This window comes from Oryzias melastigma, linkage group LG22 (genome assembly GCF_002922805.2).
Source record: "Oryzias melastigma strain HK-1 linkage group LG22, ASM292280v2, whole genome shotgun sequence".
Taxonomy (NCBI): Eukaryota; Metazoa; Chordata; class Actinopteri; order Beloniformes; family Adrianichthyidae; genus Oryzias; species Oryzias melastigma.
The window spans coordinates 14456436-14470833 of NC_050533.1; the positions used below are offsets into that span (position 1 = coordinate 14456436).

The following is a 14398-nucleotide window of genomic DNA, read 5'->3' on the forward strand; positions in this document are numbered from 1 at the left end:
TTTCAAAATTAACCCTTAGCATAAAGTAGTACACTTGAAATTTAATTTAACTTGAGTATAAGTATAGCAGGTATAGACCATGTATGTGCAGTGTAGGAGTATACTAACAAAATACATCATCAGACTATGTTGGAACATTAAAGGTTTACAATAAATAAATAGCATATAAAAGTATACTTAAAGTATACTGACTCAGTCTAAGTAAAGATTCAGAGTACTTGTAGTATGCCTAAACAGACTACTTTTGGTTAGGGAAGTATTTACACATCTAAAATCCCACAAAATGTGCAAAATGTTCAGAAACTACCAAATCTATTTTTCAAAGGACTACATTTTTGTTTACTCAGTTCAAGTTGACAGGCTTAACAGGACGACAATGTGTATTTGTTTGTTTCATTTATCTAATAAACTTGGAGATCATAATTCAAAATTTAATAAGAAAACATAATCAAATGAGCCTCTTTGAGAAAATGTAAAATTATATTTAGGTTTAGGGTCAAAACTGATGGCCTCTTATTTTTAATGTTTAAAACTATTTAGATTTGGCAGATTGTCTGTCTTATTGAGTTAATCTGCACCTCATCTGCTAATAATACTAGAGTACACCTCATTATAGTTGTACTGTTACGTATTTTATCTTTATTGTGTACAGTATTTACAACATACAAGATCTTCACAGCCTGCACTACTGTGTACCCAAGGGTTCGTTTGATTTCGATGACGTCACTTCCTGTATTTCTGCTCGAACGTCACGTGCGTAGACGGTGTGTCCGGAGTTTCCCTTCCGCTGACAGGGTGCTGTCACACAGCGACAATGTTATCTCATTCCCGGTGTCTCACCAGGAATTTTGGCCGTTCCCTCTCTGCCATCCGCCAGGTAAGCAAAGCAGAAAGTTTAAACGTTGTCTCCGTGGTGTCTCGCGGGTCCTCTCGCTGTCTTCGGCTGCAGGTTAAGCCTCTGTGTGCTTAGCTTATCCGAGCTAGCGTTAGCTAGCTAGCCGTTGAAGGCCACGGTCAGGCCGTAACATTGCGAGCCAAGGACAGTATGACACTTCCTTCCATAAATGTTGTCTGTGGATTTTTAAATTAATGCTTCCCACAAATCATATAAGTGTTGATTATGAACAGAAAATAGCAGCCGAATGTTGGTGTTAAGTGGTGGTACTTATTTACGAATAGATAAGCTATTCGGAAAAACATGCTAGCTACAGAAAGCTATAAGTGAACTGTGTGGTTTTGCTAGTTGCTCCAGTCCATTATGGCTGAGGTCATGTTCTAGTAAGGGAGTGACAGCAGTCAGTCCTGTTAAGAAAAGTACTCAAATCAAGATAACTTTCTGAATGTAGCATTTAGCTTTATTGTTGCTTATAGAAACTTCATTCTGTGATTTAAAGTGCAGCTCCATTATCTGCATATGAATGAGTTCAGGGTCTATATTTAAATTCTAATGAAACTTTTCAGTTCTTTGTATGTGTAAAAATTTAAAATCTTGCTTAATGAACATGTAATGCCTTCAATCAGTCTTCTGTTAGTTAATTTATTGAGGTGTCAAAGGTCACTGGGTAACCTTACAGGGACTTTTTACACAGTGACATTAACTTTCCTACTTCACTGCGTTTTGACTTGGAGAAGTATTACTGTTCTTAAAGTTGACCAATATTTAAGTCTAAAATTTAGGAACTTCTTTTCTTCTTATTTTAATTCACTGATGCTTAAATATTTTGTAATGCTTTGGTATTTCTCTTAATAGGGGAATAGTATTATTGTTCGACGAGCCCCTGCAGGTATGAATGCGTACAACTCTGGGAAAAAGATTCACTCCATTACTTAAAATATTCCTTAAAATGTATCTATTCTTATTTTTTAACAGCCCTATCAGCTGGCAATGCTGTCACTTTGAACAGCAATGTGTAAGTACACACTGTCCCTGTTGGGGGGGCCATATTATTTTGAACTCTGTGTTGTGTTACAAGCTAGCTTTGATAGTTTTTGCTTATTTTCATATTAATGTGAAGCACTTCATACATAGTACAAGCAAAAAAGAAACATTTATGGGTTATGGAACTTTGATACGACTATAATCTTCTTTAATATGACTCTTTTTATTATGTTATATTTGTAGAAAATATGATCCCCGTTCCAGCGTCTTCCAGATCCAATACTTTAGGACATCTGTGGCCTACAGTATGTATTTTCTTTTCTGGATTCAACTAGATTTAAACTGCAAAAGAGTTGACTCCTTGAAAGGCTTGAACTTGTATTTGTTCTTTAGGAGATGAAGTTGTTACGGTCAAGACCCCTGCTTTTGCAGAGTCTGTCACAGAGGGAGACGTGAGGTGGGAGAAAGGTAATTTTCTTATTTAGTAAGCACCTTAGTAGATTTAAATCTGGCATCTGCCAGAAGCTAAAGTATACTTATTTTTGCTCTTTACAGCTGTTGGAGACTCTGTCTCTGAGGACGAAGTTGTGTGTGAAATTGAGACGGATAAGGTAAAAAATAAAATTGGAATATCTTAATGATTTTTTTTTTCTTTTTCTGAGATTTAATTGAAGATAAGTCTTTATAGAATGAAGTCGGGATTTAGGTTGTCCCAAAATTGTGCCAATAAATACCTTGGTTATTAACTGCTATTGAAATTTTAAAGAGCATTTTTTTTTTTTAATCACAATTACATGTTTTTCTGTCTTTTTAGACATCTGTTCAGGTTCCTTCTCCTGCTGCTGGAGTGATTGAGGAACTCTTGGTTCCAGATGGAGGGAAAGTTGAAGGAGGAACTCCCCTTTTTAAGCTTAGAAAAGGAGGTCTGTTGGACAAAAATTTAACTATAAGAGAAATGCTTTAAGCATCTAATTTAACCAAAGTGGCTTTTTCTTAAATAAATTCATATGTCTCTAGCTGGTGCCCCCAAGGCTGCAGAAGCACCAAAAGCAGAGGCCCCAGCGGCTGCAGCTCCTCCACCGTCTGCTGCCCCACCTCCTCCACCTCCTCCCCCCTCAACTGTGGGACCCATTCCCACCACCATGCCACCTGTGCCACCTGTGCCAGCGCATGCAATGGACACTAAGCCAGGTGAGGAAATCAGTCGCTGTTTTCTTGACCTTTAACTTCACATTATCAGTCTAAGGCTTAAAGTTCTGACTGCTTGTTTGCTCTTCTGTCATAGTTTCAGCCATTAAACCCACTGTTTCCCAAGCTGCACCCGTGACCCACACAGAGGGCGGGGCTAAAGCAGCAAGGACAGAGAGCAGGGTAAGATCGCAAAGTACTAATAAAGATTTTTCTTGCATGAAGTATATTTTGGTAATGTGGTTTTATTTTTTTCCGCTTTTAGGTGAAGATGAATCGCATGAGACTGAGAATTGCCCAGAGACTGAAGGAAGCCCAAAACACCTGCGCTATGTTGACAACATTTAATGAGGTCGACATGAGGTAGGAAACGGTTAATTAGACGACCTACATTAGCTGACCTGGGAACCGTTTTAGATGATGCTCTTCACTATTTTAACATGTAAATAGAAACTTTTGAGGGAGTTCAACTCTTTTGCACATGTGCAAGAACTTTTCCCCAAGTCGTATATGAATACATTACCTACAGGCCTCTATTGTATACATTAGTTATAAGCCAAAGCAACACTTCCACAAATGGTTATAGATTGGAATCTGCTCAATTGGAAAAGCTTTTTGAAACACAATATCCTGTTAACGCTGGAATGTAAATATTTGGTCGTAATTCCATCTAAAAACAAAGATAAGAATTGTTAAAACAAGTTTTATTAATTTAGAAGGAAATGTTAGTGTCTGCACTTGCCCCTCTGTGCTGAAGAGGACACTTTGAGGATTTCTTTCCCCCGCAAATGTGTGGTGTCAGCTTTCGGCTATTCAGGGGTTTCTATGTATCCTAATTAGATTGACATTGATGGTCTGGAGGAAGACTTCCCAGGCTAGGGCTCATCTGAAGCTGAAGGAACTAGTCAGAACAGGAGGCTGGAGCATCTGCGAGGGCCCACAGAGACCAGCGCACTGAGTGGAAGAGCTGCCTCAACCGATATGGGCTTTTATGACAGCCCAATAAGATTTACAGGCTCTAGAAAGTGAAGATTTTTATCGCTTCTTCTCTCCTTTCTCGGAGAGTCTGTGTCTTGGGAGGGGCTAATTGTGTTAGCGGAGAAACCCTAGAGCTTCAACAGGGTTAGAGACAGGAAAACAAACAATTAAAAAGATAGATATAAGAGAAAAACGAGCAATTGTGAAACAATTAACAGGACAATTTCTGCAGCTTTATTAACCTTTGTGTTGTTTTATAGCCATAAACAAAAGGTTTCTGGCTTCCTTTTGTCCTAATAGGCCTTTTTTTTTTTTTTACTTTTTCTTCTGCCGTATTACATATTTGTTTTCTGTATTTGCACCACTTTAATTGCTCTTTATCTTTCCTCTGTTCCCACAGCAACATCTCAGAGATGAGGAAGAATTACAAAGACGCCTTCCTGAAAAAACACAACATCAAACTGGGCTTCATGTCTGCATTTGTAAAGGCAGCTGCTTACGCTCTAACTGACCAACCTGCTGTTAATGCTGGTATGACATTTTTGGACTAAATTATTAGACTGCTATGCCCTAACTTTGTGGTTTGACCCCAACTGCGCCTTAGTGTGTTTTGGCTGGGCGTCATGGAGTCTTTAATGTAGCGAAGGAAATATTTTTCATTGCCAAACCTCAAAACCAGTGTTAACTTATTTATTTCGCTTAGACTGCTCTGACCTATTTAGAAAGACCACAGAGAAACGGGTGGTCTGTGCTGCTGCCTTCAAAAAATCTATAATTGTCTTTGGGTTTTACTTGCACATGACAGAAAGTAGCTCATGACAGAGGAACCTTGTCTTGATAGAAAATACCTTTTTATAGATTTTTTCTTTTCTTTTCTTTATCAGTGATCAAACATTTCAGTGAATTTTTATGCTGTATTTGCAGTCATTGATGACACAACCAAAGAGATTGTGTACCGGGACTACGTTGACATAAGTGTTGCTGTTGCCACGCCAAAGGTAAGATAAGCAGCTAATATGAACAAAAAAGGATTTTATTTCAGTGACAACAGAAAATAACTTCTTTCTCAGGGTTTGGTTGTTCCTGTAATTCGAAACGTGGAGGGGATGAACTTTGCTGATATTGAAAAGGCGATCAATTTGTTGGGAGAAAAGGTAAGGTCTTAAATAGTGAGCTATTTAAGACAAATAAAAAAAAAAAAAAGTTTGAAGTTGAATGTTGTTTTTATAGGCTCGCAAAAATGAGCTAGCTGTTGAAGACATGGATGGAGGCACCTTTACCATCAGCAACGGTGGCGTATTTGGGTCAATGTTTGGTACACCTATTATCAACCCACCCCAATCGGCTATTCTCGGCATGCATGGCATCTTTGACAGGCCTGTGGCGATCGGGGGGAAGGTTTGTGCTCTCACACCCTCAACAAAAAGTCTAAAGCACGTTAAAAAATGTGTTTTACAATGTCTTTGTTTTCCAGGTTGAAATCCGTCCTATGATGTACGTCGCCCTGACATACGATCACCGTCTGATAGACGGAAGGGAGGCTGTCACTTTCCTGCGTAAGATCAAGTCGGTGGTGGAGGACCCCCGGGTGCTGCTCCTCGACATGTGAACGCGTCTGCTCCATCCCCAACCAAAAAGGAAAAACACAAAAAAGCTAAAACAAAATAAAACAAAGTCCGCACAAGCAGTGGCTCTACGCACTTGATAAACATTACTTTAACTGCAGTTAATGTATTGTGTTGGTCGGCTAGGAATAAAGGATTTGTGTTAAACAGATGGATTTTGAACAGGACAAAGTGATTACATATTTGAGGCTGTTGTAAAGGAATGACAGAATTCTGGTGCTGGTCTTTAGATAAAAAAAGTACTTTATTGTTTGCCATATGTCATTTTCTACATGCATCTCAAAAAATCTTTTGTTTATTGTAAAAATGACAAGGCAAGTACAGATTAAACTGCATATTGTAATTTTATTATTTTGGTTGAGAGCAGAACAATCCGCACACATTGGGCTAGAAAACAACAAACTTAAAATCTCAATTAAAAAAAAAAGGAGAAATTGAGATTTTTCGCCATCTAGCTGAAGAAGTATAAAGAAAAGACCTCTCTTTTTGCCGTGTAAGAGACTATTTAAGAGAAAAAAATGTTTTAAACAATAAAAACTTCATTACCCAGCTGTTGTTCTGATTTATCCGGTTCCCCTGAACAAACCAGAGACAAAGCAGGATTTGAATGGGATGCAAATATTTGATGCAAATGAACATCAAACCATTCAGGATTCAAAATTATCTTAATTTAGAATCTACATGAAATATATTTTTCAGTAGCTGGAAATAAATTCAGATGGGTTATGCCTTAACTCATTAACTTTTTTCACTTCTAAAGTGTGAATAAGAAGCTGAACGGAACAATTGACTCATGACTTTGATTTGTGGTTCATTTTTCATAGTAGAAAAATGCTTGACTGGCCATACTCTTATCTTGATCAGCATAAGAGTAAAAGTTTTTGATGGGAACGTGTTTTGATTCTGATTTATATGTAATCAGTTCAAATGTAGAGGCCTAGACTGAAGACTTGGACGGTTTTTAAGACATTTATCGATCAGAATTGACAGATGATCCTCCAGATGTGTCCAAACTTTAGTAAATATCAGTTACTATGAGCTTTCATTAGAAAAGATGTAATTAATTTTGAATCCACTTATTGCCTATCATAGATTGTTGTACAATAACTGGGGGGAATATCAAAAATTAAAAATAATCTGTAATGACATGCATGGTATTCAGAAGTTCAGTGAAGGCATCTTTAAGTTTCAATTATAAGGTAGTTTCTCCTCTTTCCAGACATGTGTCCACATTTCTGTTAAACTTTTGTTCGGTTCTTCATCATGGGAAGCACACAAAGCCGAATCCTTTCTGGTCACATCCAGCAGAACTAATTCTAAAGTCCAGTGTGGCACAACCGTTTTCAGATATGCAAAAATGAATAATCATGTTAGCAGGTCAGAGCTTTCCATGATACGCCGCTGAAGAAAGGGTGACACTTGATGTCGCTCACTCCTCCACCTCCTGAACCCAAGCGGTAGCCAGCGTCAAACTGAAGCAGCTGTGGAACAAATGAGAGTTTGATTAATATTAATTTTTATAAAGAAGAGTGTTTAGGGCCGAAACACAACCTCAGTGAGGAGAGATGCAGCTGCAGCACTCAGGTGGTTGGGAATGAGGAGCTGGGTGTGGGAGTGGATTCCAGCTGGATGGAGCTGCCACAGTGGCTGCAGAAATAACAATAGATTTAATTTAATAACAGAAAAAAAAAATCCAACCTTACCGTTACATTTAACTCACCATTCCTGTGAGAAGCTCAAAAAGCAAAGCTCCAAGACTCCACCAATCACAAGCTTCAGTAACTCTGGACACGCCCCCAATTTCTGTCAACACAGCTGTAGTCATATCTGACACTTTGCATGTCCCAATGAGGATGTTGAGTAAATCTATCAGGCCACCTGCAAACTGCCACTAGGTGGCAGATTAGACTAAAAAGTAGATGCATTAGTACCTGGAGCGCAGTACATCTGTTCCATTGCTTTGGAGTTAATCTCAGGCTGAACTTCACTCCACTGGCTGAAAAACGTCAGACATACTTTTCCTGTGAAAAACAACCAGAGTTGATCTTAAAGCGTTCAGAGATTGTTGTTTTTCTTTTGCGTCTCTTCAGGAACTCACCATTGCTGGTCAGTAGAATGTTTCTCGGGTTGAGATCCCTACACAGAAGGCCTTGCTCGTGCAGACTTTCTAGGGCCAGTAGGATCTGTGCTCCCCACACGCGTACATCTGCCTCTGGAAGCCCCCAGCAGGTCTGCATGGCCTTCTCTTCAGGCCTTGAAGACCTGGTGGGGAACGGGAGCAGGTGGCACCAGCCGTCCACCTCGATGATTTGGTCTTCTTCTTGCCCATTTGGATTCGGAGAGGCGTCTTCATCGGGTTCCTTGCTCTGGGGCAGGACTCCGAGAGGATCAGGAGAGAACCAGCCAACACGAGATCTGTCCTTTGAGTCTGCTTTCGTCTCTGTGGAGAACTCACGGGTCACTGCTGCGCTCTTTTGTTCTCCGTTGGAATGGGTTTCGCTTTTAGATTTCACACCTGAGAAGCTCCCCAAGGTGACCCCCAAAAAAGTCTTCATTTTTTCAGCAGCGGTGAGGTGAAGGGAGCCAGAAAAAGGCTGAAAACTGTCTGCTGTGATTTTTGAGTCCGTGCTGTCTGAAAATATGGCTCTGTCTGTACTCTTTAGAACTACCATCCCATTTCTCTCCTCTGCTGTGGGACTGATGCTGTGTGACTTTGAGTCTGGAGAACTTCCACCTAAAAAAGACCCCTGATCAGAACCATTGGTATCCCATGATGCCCTCGCATGGGACTGATGATGAAGAGGAAGGTGCAGGATGGCAGGAGAAGAGCTCAAACCCTTATTGTCAGTGTTTGAAGTCCCTGTTTTCGTCTGATTTTTTTGAGCAGAAGTTTGTCCCAGTGTTCTGTCAGTGACTGCATAGGGGTTGATGTTCTCACAGTTGAGAGTCGGGTCTGCAGCTTTCCAGGCCGCTTCGAAGTCCGAGCTGCACTCTATCAGCCCCATCCCGGTTTTCTTTTTGTGGATTTCCGACATGACATCTAGAGCTTGACTGACTCGAGAGCAGGAGAGAGGAAGAGCAGGCTTTTCCTGAGTTTCACCAGAGTGCAAACACAAACTAGGAGCTGGTGGGTGGATATGGGTGTTGACCTGTGTCCTTGTGGGGCCAGAAAGCAGGGTTAGGCGATCCAGCTTGTTGTAAAACGATGCTGCAGAGCGTGTGTTCTGCAGGCAACCCGTCTCCTCAATGTAGGAGTGAGTCCCGCAGCTCTCCAGCCGCCGCTGGGCCTCATCCCAGTCTACATCTGGGCTGTCATCAGTCGGTTTCTGCGCTGGAGCCTTGCTGCTGTGCTGGTAGTCTGTGCTGATTGTGGGTGAGGTGTGGCTGGTCTTCAGCTTGAGGTTGTGCTGGCCGGAGGTGAGGCATTCTGGATGCTCCTTGGCCTTCTCTGTGTTCAGTTTGTGCAGCTTGGAAAAGAGCCGTCCACCTGAGAATTGCAAAGGAAGTGATGTTTGTATCTTTCACTACATCCCTCAGTGAGGAGTCTGCAGCCTTTAACCCTAAAAGAGCCATTTGGGCCAGTTTCTTACTGACCAAAACCCAGAGAGGCCGTCAAGTCCCACTTAAAAAAACTCAATTATTTACAGTAATTGAATAGTAAAAGTGTTTTTCTGTAATAAAAACTTGAAATTCTTATATGTTTGAGAGCGGCACATGTAATATCTTTTCAAAATAAAATAAATCCTGGGTCAAATAAGCTCCTCCTGCAGCAGTAGATTTATTTGAGTTGAAAATGCAAGAAAACCAAGTCAAATGTGGCATTTTCTGTCATTATGACATTGGTGGCCCTTCATCCCTTTTTTTTTTACTATTAAAAGTTGACATGTCAGCAATTTTCTTTATTTTTACATGCAAATGCAGTTTTTTACTTTAAGAACTTTGCCTCAAAACAAAAACTAGACACTGTTTTGCAGCACAAATTAGAATATGTGTTTAACTTAACAAACTAACTTAATATTTATTCAAAATGTCAACATTTTTTTTCAGAGCCAAAGAGTCACAATGAAGGAGTAAAAAGCTGCTTAGTGGAACTACAACTAAAGTCTCTCTTAAAAAAAAAAAAATGACACATGCATGTAAATATGTCACCTTTGACATGCTCGAGATGCAGGTACACTGCATCCTCGCTGACATAGTATCGCAGCAGCTTGACCATGTATGGCACCCCTTGAGGAATGATGGTCGGTTGATCTCTGCTCTCCCAGCTCGATTTCACCAAACTCTGCAAGAACACCAAGTGGATTCTAAAAATCAGTCTCACGATTTGGAAAAAGAAAGCCCCAAAATAAGAACTACTGAACTTTGACTATTTTGAAGGGATGCCTTCCATTCTTTGAAAGAGTGAGAAAAATGGACGTTACATACTGGAATCCCTGTCTATTTCCTTTATGAATGGTGTCACATTTGTGAGTGTGCTAAGTATGAAAAAAATTCAAACATTTTTCTCTAACTGGCTTCTTCTGATGTAGACTTTTGTGCGACGCTTGATGGAGTGATCATAATTTTAAAAATATTTGCAATTTTTGAAATCATTCGTCTAACAAGCAGGTGCCTCAATAGAATAGAACAAACACACATTCACAACAGCTTAGAACCTCATGCTGGTTTTTAGTTAAAACCCTTAATTTCAAAGTTCTCAAGGAAATGGAATTTGGACTCAAATTGACTTCCAGCCTACACAGAAACACCTTTGCTTTTATTAAAGTGCAATCCTTATCATTTTTTTTATCTGATGCCTTCTTACCTTTACAACAAACGTCTCTTTGTTGACCATACTTTGTACAATCAGGACCTTTTAAGTAGAAAACAACATTTTAACCACAGAAAGCAGGTAAATCATTACCGTCTGCCTCGCTCATGAACAACTTTTAATACTTAGAGTGCAGGCAATCATTCACTGACCTATTTTTTTGAAATCATTTTGTAGCGAGACATAGAGTACACAGCAAATATAAAATCAGAGAAAGAAAAGCGAACTACCTTATCGTTGACTCCCACCACTTTACACATCTCTAGATCCTCTACAGGGGAACTCAAGTGTCTGATTGGACGAAATCTCAAACTACTGTAACCCTGTGGAGACATAGTCAAAGCAGTTAAAACGGTAGTCTAAAATGTGAACAAAATTATAAGATTTTACTTCTAAATTCCAGCAAAGAATTTGCTAAATTTTTGTCGATTTCCCCGTGTTATATGTCATACAGATTCCACCAGTAGAGAGAAAATAAGTCAGCTTTTACTATACAAGATGTTTCACCTCTAATCCAAAAGACTTTTATAATTCTCAAATACAATGGTACTAATGCTGGTTTACTATCGCACCGGTAAATACATTTTTCCTTAAAACATATTTTTGAATGACTGAAATAAATCCAGGAGTGCAGTTACAGGGAGCCCAGATTTTAATGTCAATATTTCTATAATTTGAGACAAAGATTTAAAAAAATCTTTAGTAATAGCATGCCGACTAAAAGAACTGTTGCTTTCATATTATCAACAATAATAAACTGTTTGAATATTTTACATGCATTCCTCCCATATTAAATATTCTGGCTCTGCCACTGGTTAAATCTAATAATGACGTAGCCAAAATATGTTTTTTCTTCTATTTAGATAAACATCTGACTTTTTTTTGTCCAAATGAAGCTCAAATACATTCAACTCTAAAACTGAAAAAGTCAGACTTGGTCACACCTTTATTATTTCTTTTGATTGTTTCTTTTAATGCTTTTTGTAAAGCACTTTGAATAGTCTCTGTACATGAAATGTGCTATAGAAATGAACCTGAAATGCCTTAAAAAGATGGAGAAAAAAAGGAATTTATCTATTGGTGGCTTTGAGTCAGTCCAATTCTTTAGCAAAACCAGTAATATGAACCAAACATAACATTTTATATCATTTTGATTTAGCTAAATTTAGCTCCAAATCAAAGCTGTAAGTAAGCACGTAGTTGTTAAAACATTCTTGATTATTTCAAAAAATGTATTTTATCAAGGACAACAAATATATCCTTTAGTGGAATTAGATACAGATTATTTTATCTTTGAAATGAAGAGTCATCAAGTCTTGTTGACTTAGTTTCTTGCATAAATGACAGCATAAGATTTGGGTCTCACCCCTAAATGACAGCTTCCCTTTCCGAGATTATCCTGCAGATGTGTGATAAAGATTTCCTCGGCTCTCTTCAGGTATTGGGTTGTTTTCCTTTTCACTGCCTCCCTCCGCTCCTTGTTTGGGTCCACTGTTCAACACAGACACATCACATTTACAGCACCAATAAAAGGCTAAACCATTGAGTAGTGGGAAGTGCAGCAGTTGACCACGTGGAAAACTGTCATCAGCATTTAATGTTGGACTTCCTGTTTTCATTATTCATCCTCATCATGAGTCCTTTTTTCTGAGTCACAGATTCTAAACGGCCAGATTTGCTCACTTACATTGAACCCCGTTCAGCAGCAGGTCCACGCCGTTCTTGTAGTAGCTGAAAGCGGCCTCGTAGTCCTCGTTGACCTCACTGTCCAGCGCCATGCGGATCTGCTTAGCCGCTTCCACCAAGTAATCTCTCTTTGCCATCGCCGCCTTCCTCTCAGATCCGTCCAGACAGGCCTGTTTGTGACACACACGGCTGTCAATAAGGTGAACTACATTCAGGCGCAGCTGTGTTATGTAGTTTTTAAAAGTGGAAACAGAAACTGAATCTTACGCTTCTGTTTCCTATTGGCTCTTAAAGGTTTTTCTTTTAGCTTTATTGTTCACCTTTGCTCTTGAGCCTTATTAGGATGCATCTCTGTTGTGTACAGCGGGCGACTGGCTCCCCACTACGAACACAAGCGAAGGGTCTTTGGAGCAAAGCATGATATTCTGGAAACAAAGAGTTAACCCGGAGATCAGAACAGGAAGTGAGTACAAGTGTGTGCCTTCCATCTCAGATGAATGGAAAGAAACGAGAAGGTAAGTCTATTTGAGGCTTTTTGTCATAATGTCCTGGGGTTGGGACTTTATTTATTCACGCACCGTGACTAAATGTGGAATAAAAGCCTGGAGGAACACATTTTTGTGCACGTAAGTATGCCTCACTGCAAGAATATAGGAACAAAAAACAGTGACTAAAAATCCTCACCAGCATGCTACAGATTACATGTAGTCAGTGCAGATTGTGACTGGCTCACTTGCCTCAAGAAAACCACAAACCCCCAAATTTTCCACCACTTCAGCTCAAAACTAAAAACAGAACCCCCCCCACATATAAGCTATACAACCTCAGTGAGGGATGTAGCCCCATCTGAGCAGTCTGAAGCTCCTCCATGGTCGTCCATCATCTTAGCGCGTGTTTCCAGAGCGAGTGTCACTCTGACTGGAGAAGAGATTAAAATCATGCACGGACAGAGAATGCACACACTGTACCTGATGTCAGGCAGCCATCCGCCCCAGCAGCATCAGCATCAGCAGCGGCCTGCGTCCTCAGCAGCTAGAGTACGCTCATCCCACAGGCAGGAGAGGAAGAGAGAGCTCAGGCGAGGCTCCTGATTGGCTGAGCGTGATGTCACTTCAGGGTTCAATTTCACAGAAGGCAGCCTCTCCCCCCCCTCTCCATCCTAGTAGATGCTGGAAGATTTAAAGAGACAGAGCCGTTTTGTCCGACAGACATTTCAGTTTTTAAACACTGAGTGCTTGTTTTGAGAGCTCAGCTTGAACAACAGGGAAAAGTCACTTTGCTGTTTGATCTCTGCCGTGCTTCAACTGGAAGAATCAGAGATCTTAATCTGCTGAGTCTTGATGTTCAGTACCAGATGGAGCCAGGCTCCGGCTGCAGCACAAAGGAGAGTGTCTCCCCCCACTCCAAACACACACCCAGGGGGAAGGCCGGTTTACAGCAGGGGAGGAGATACTCCATTAGGACTCTGACATATGATCTCGCAAATGCATCCAGACCATTCAAAGGGAACTGTTTTTAATATATAAATATATAAAAATCTTTCATTTTTGGCTAAAAATAGCAACATCATAATTAAAACACCACTAGGAATGCTTTGAAAACAGGAGTGTGACTTTATTTATTTATTTATTTTTTTAAAGAACAAAACAATGTAATACATTTTATAAATTTGAAAAATTTTAAGCATGGGATGGTAGTTTAAAAGTCTCATCAGAAAAAGGTCAGTGCAGATTAAGAAAGCCCTGTGATTCTTTTCTGGTGGAAAATACTGTCTTTTTTCAGTTTTATCATCATGCAAGAATGAGCCAAACTATTTTCACAAACAATGAGAGAGTTTTAGATCAAATCTGAAAGTTTTGCAGCTACATTTAGTTACTTTTTCTTTATGGAGTTATATTTCTTCTGTTAAATAGAAAGCAAACCATAGGACATAAATAATTTGGAAAAGATTATCTAAGATTATGATCATTATTATATTTATTACATAAGAATGAATGAATGTCAAGTATTTTTCCTGAATACATTGATGTCTTCTAACCAAAAGCAAAAACAAACATCTAAAAACCAATGCCTCTTTTTTTTATCTTGATTCACAAACACAAATACAGATACTGAAACAGAATAAAAAGTCTACATGATTCCAAAGCAACTTTTTTGACCTGATCTTTTCTCACTGAATTTTTCCACCAGTTTGGTGGATATTTATAGAAGGGTATTTTTTTACATGCTAAT

At 39.5% G+C, this 14398-nt stretch overlaps 2 protein-coding genes across 4 annotated transcripts; one reads left to right on the plus strand and one right to left on the minus strand.

The window, feature by feature from the left end:
- Positions 1–721: 721 nt before the first annotated feature.
- On the plus strand, positions 722–6219 carry dlst (dihydrolipoamide S-succinyltransferase). Its single transcript, XM_024298583.1, has 15 exons — positions 722–877; positions 1751–1784; positions 1871–1910; positions 2123–2184; positions 2273–2347; positions 2435–2490; positions 2694–2802; positions 2897–3070; positions 3165–3250; positions 3333–3430; positions 4446–4576; positions 4970–5043; positions 5116–5199; positions 5276–5443; positions 5520–6219. Exons 1-15 carry the CDS (start codon positions 815–817, stop codon positions 5652–5654), a joined length of 1389 nt encoding a protein of 462 aa, XP_024154351.1. The 5' UTR covers positions 722–814; the 3' UTR covers positions 5655–6219.
- rps6kl1 (ribosomal protein S6 kinase-like 1) lies at positions 5996–14049 on the minus strand. Of its 3 annotated transcripts, none has more exons than XM_024298364.2 (12): positions 13135–14049; positions 12434–12591; positions 12168–12336; positions 11847–11971; positions 10711–10803; positions 10475–10522; positions 9820–9952; positions 7769–9157; positions 7602–7691; positions 7391–7473; positions 7222–7317; positions 5996–7151 (listed from the first exon to the last, which is right to left on the minus strand). In XM_024298364.2, exons 3-12 carry the CDS (start codon positions 12301–12303, stop codon positions 7041–7043), a joined length of 2304 nt encoding a protein of 767 aa, XP_024154132.1. In that variant the 5' UTR covers positions 12304–12336; positions 12434–12591; positions 13135–14049; the 3' UTR covers positions 5996–7040. The 3 variants fall into 3 exon arrangements, with proteins under 3 accessions (XP_024154132.1, XP_024154001.1, XP_024154059.1); XM_024298233.2 differs by having other exon boundaries at positions 12487–12591; positions 13135–14048; XM_024298291.2 differs by lacking the exon at positions 13135–14049 and adding an exon at positions 12990–13128 and having other exon boundaries at positions 12487–12591.
- Between the last annotated feature and the right edge of the window lie 349 nt (positions 14050–14398).

Bases quoted from the DNA above. Each gene is read 5' to 3' on its own strand.
- dlst (XM_024298583.1), top strand. From the start codon at position 815: ATGTTATCTCATTCCCGGTGTCTCACCAGGAATTTTGGCCGTTCCCTC. The intron at 2,491-2,693 runs GTAAAAAATAAA...CTGTCTTTTTAG, and splicing joins GTGAAATTGAGACGGATAAG to ACATCTGTTCAGGTTCCTTC. The intron at 2,803-2,896 runs GTCTGTTGGACA...ATATGTCTCTAG, and splicing joins TTTTAAGCTTAGAAAAGGAG to CTGGTGCCCCCAAGGCTGCA.
- rps6kl1 (XM_024298364.2), bottom strand. From the start codon at position 12,303: ATGGCAAAGAGAGATTACTTGGTGGAAGCGGCTAAGCAGATCCGCATG. The intron at 9,953-10,474 runs GTAAGAAGGCAT...GTGTTCTTGCAG, and splicing joins AAGAGACGTTTGTTGTAAAG to AGTTTGGTGAAATCGAGCTG. The intron at 7,318-7,390 runs GTGAGTTAAATG...TTATTTCTGCAG, and splicing joins TTGAGCTTCTCACAGGAATG to CCACTGTGGCAGCTCCATCC.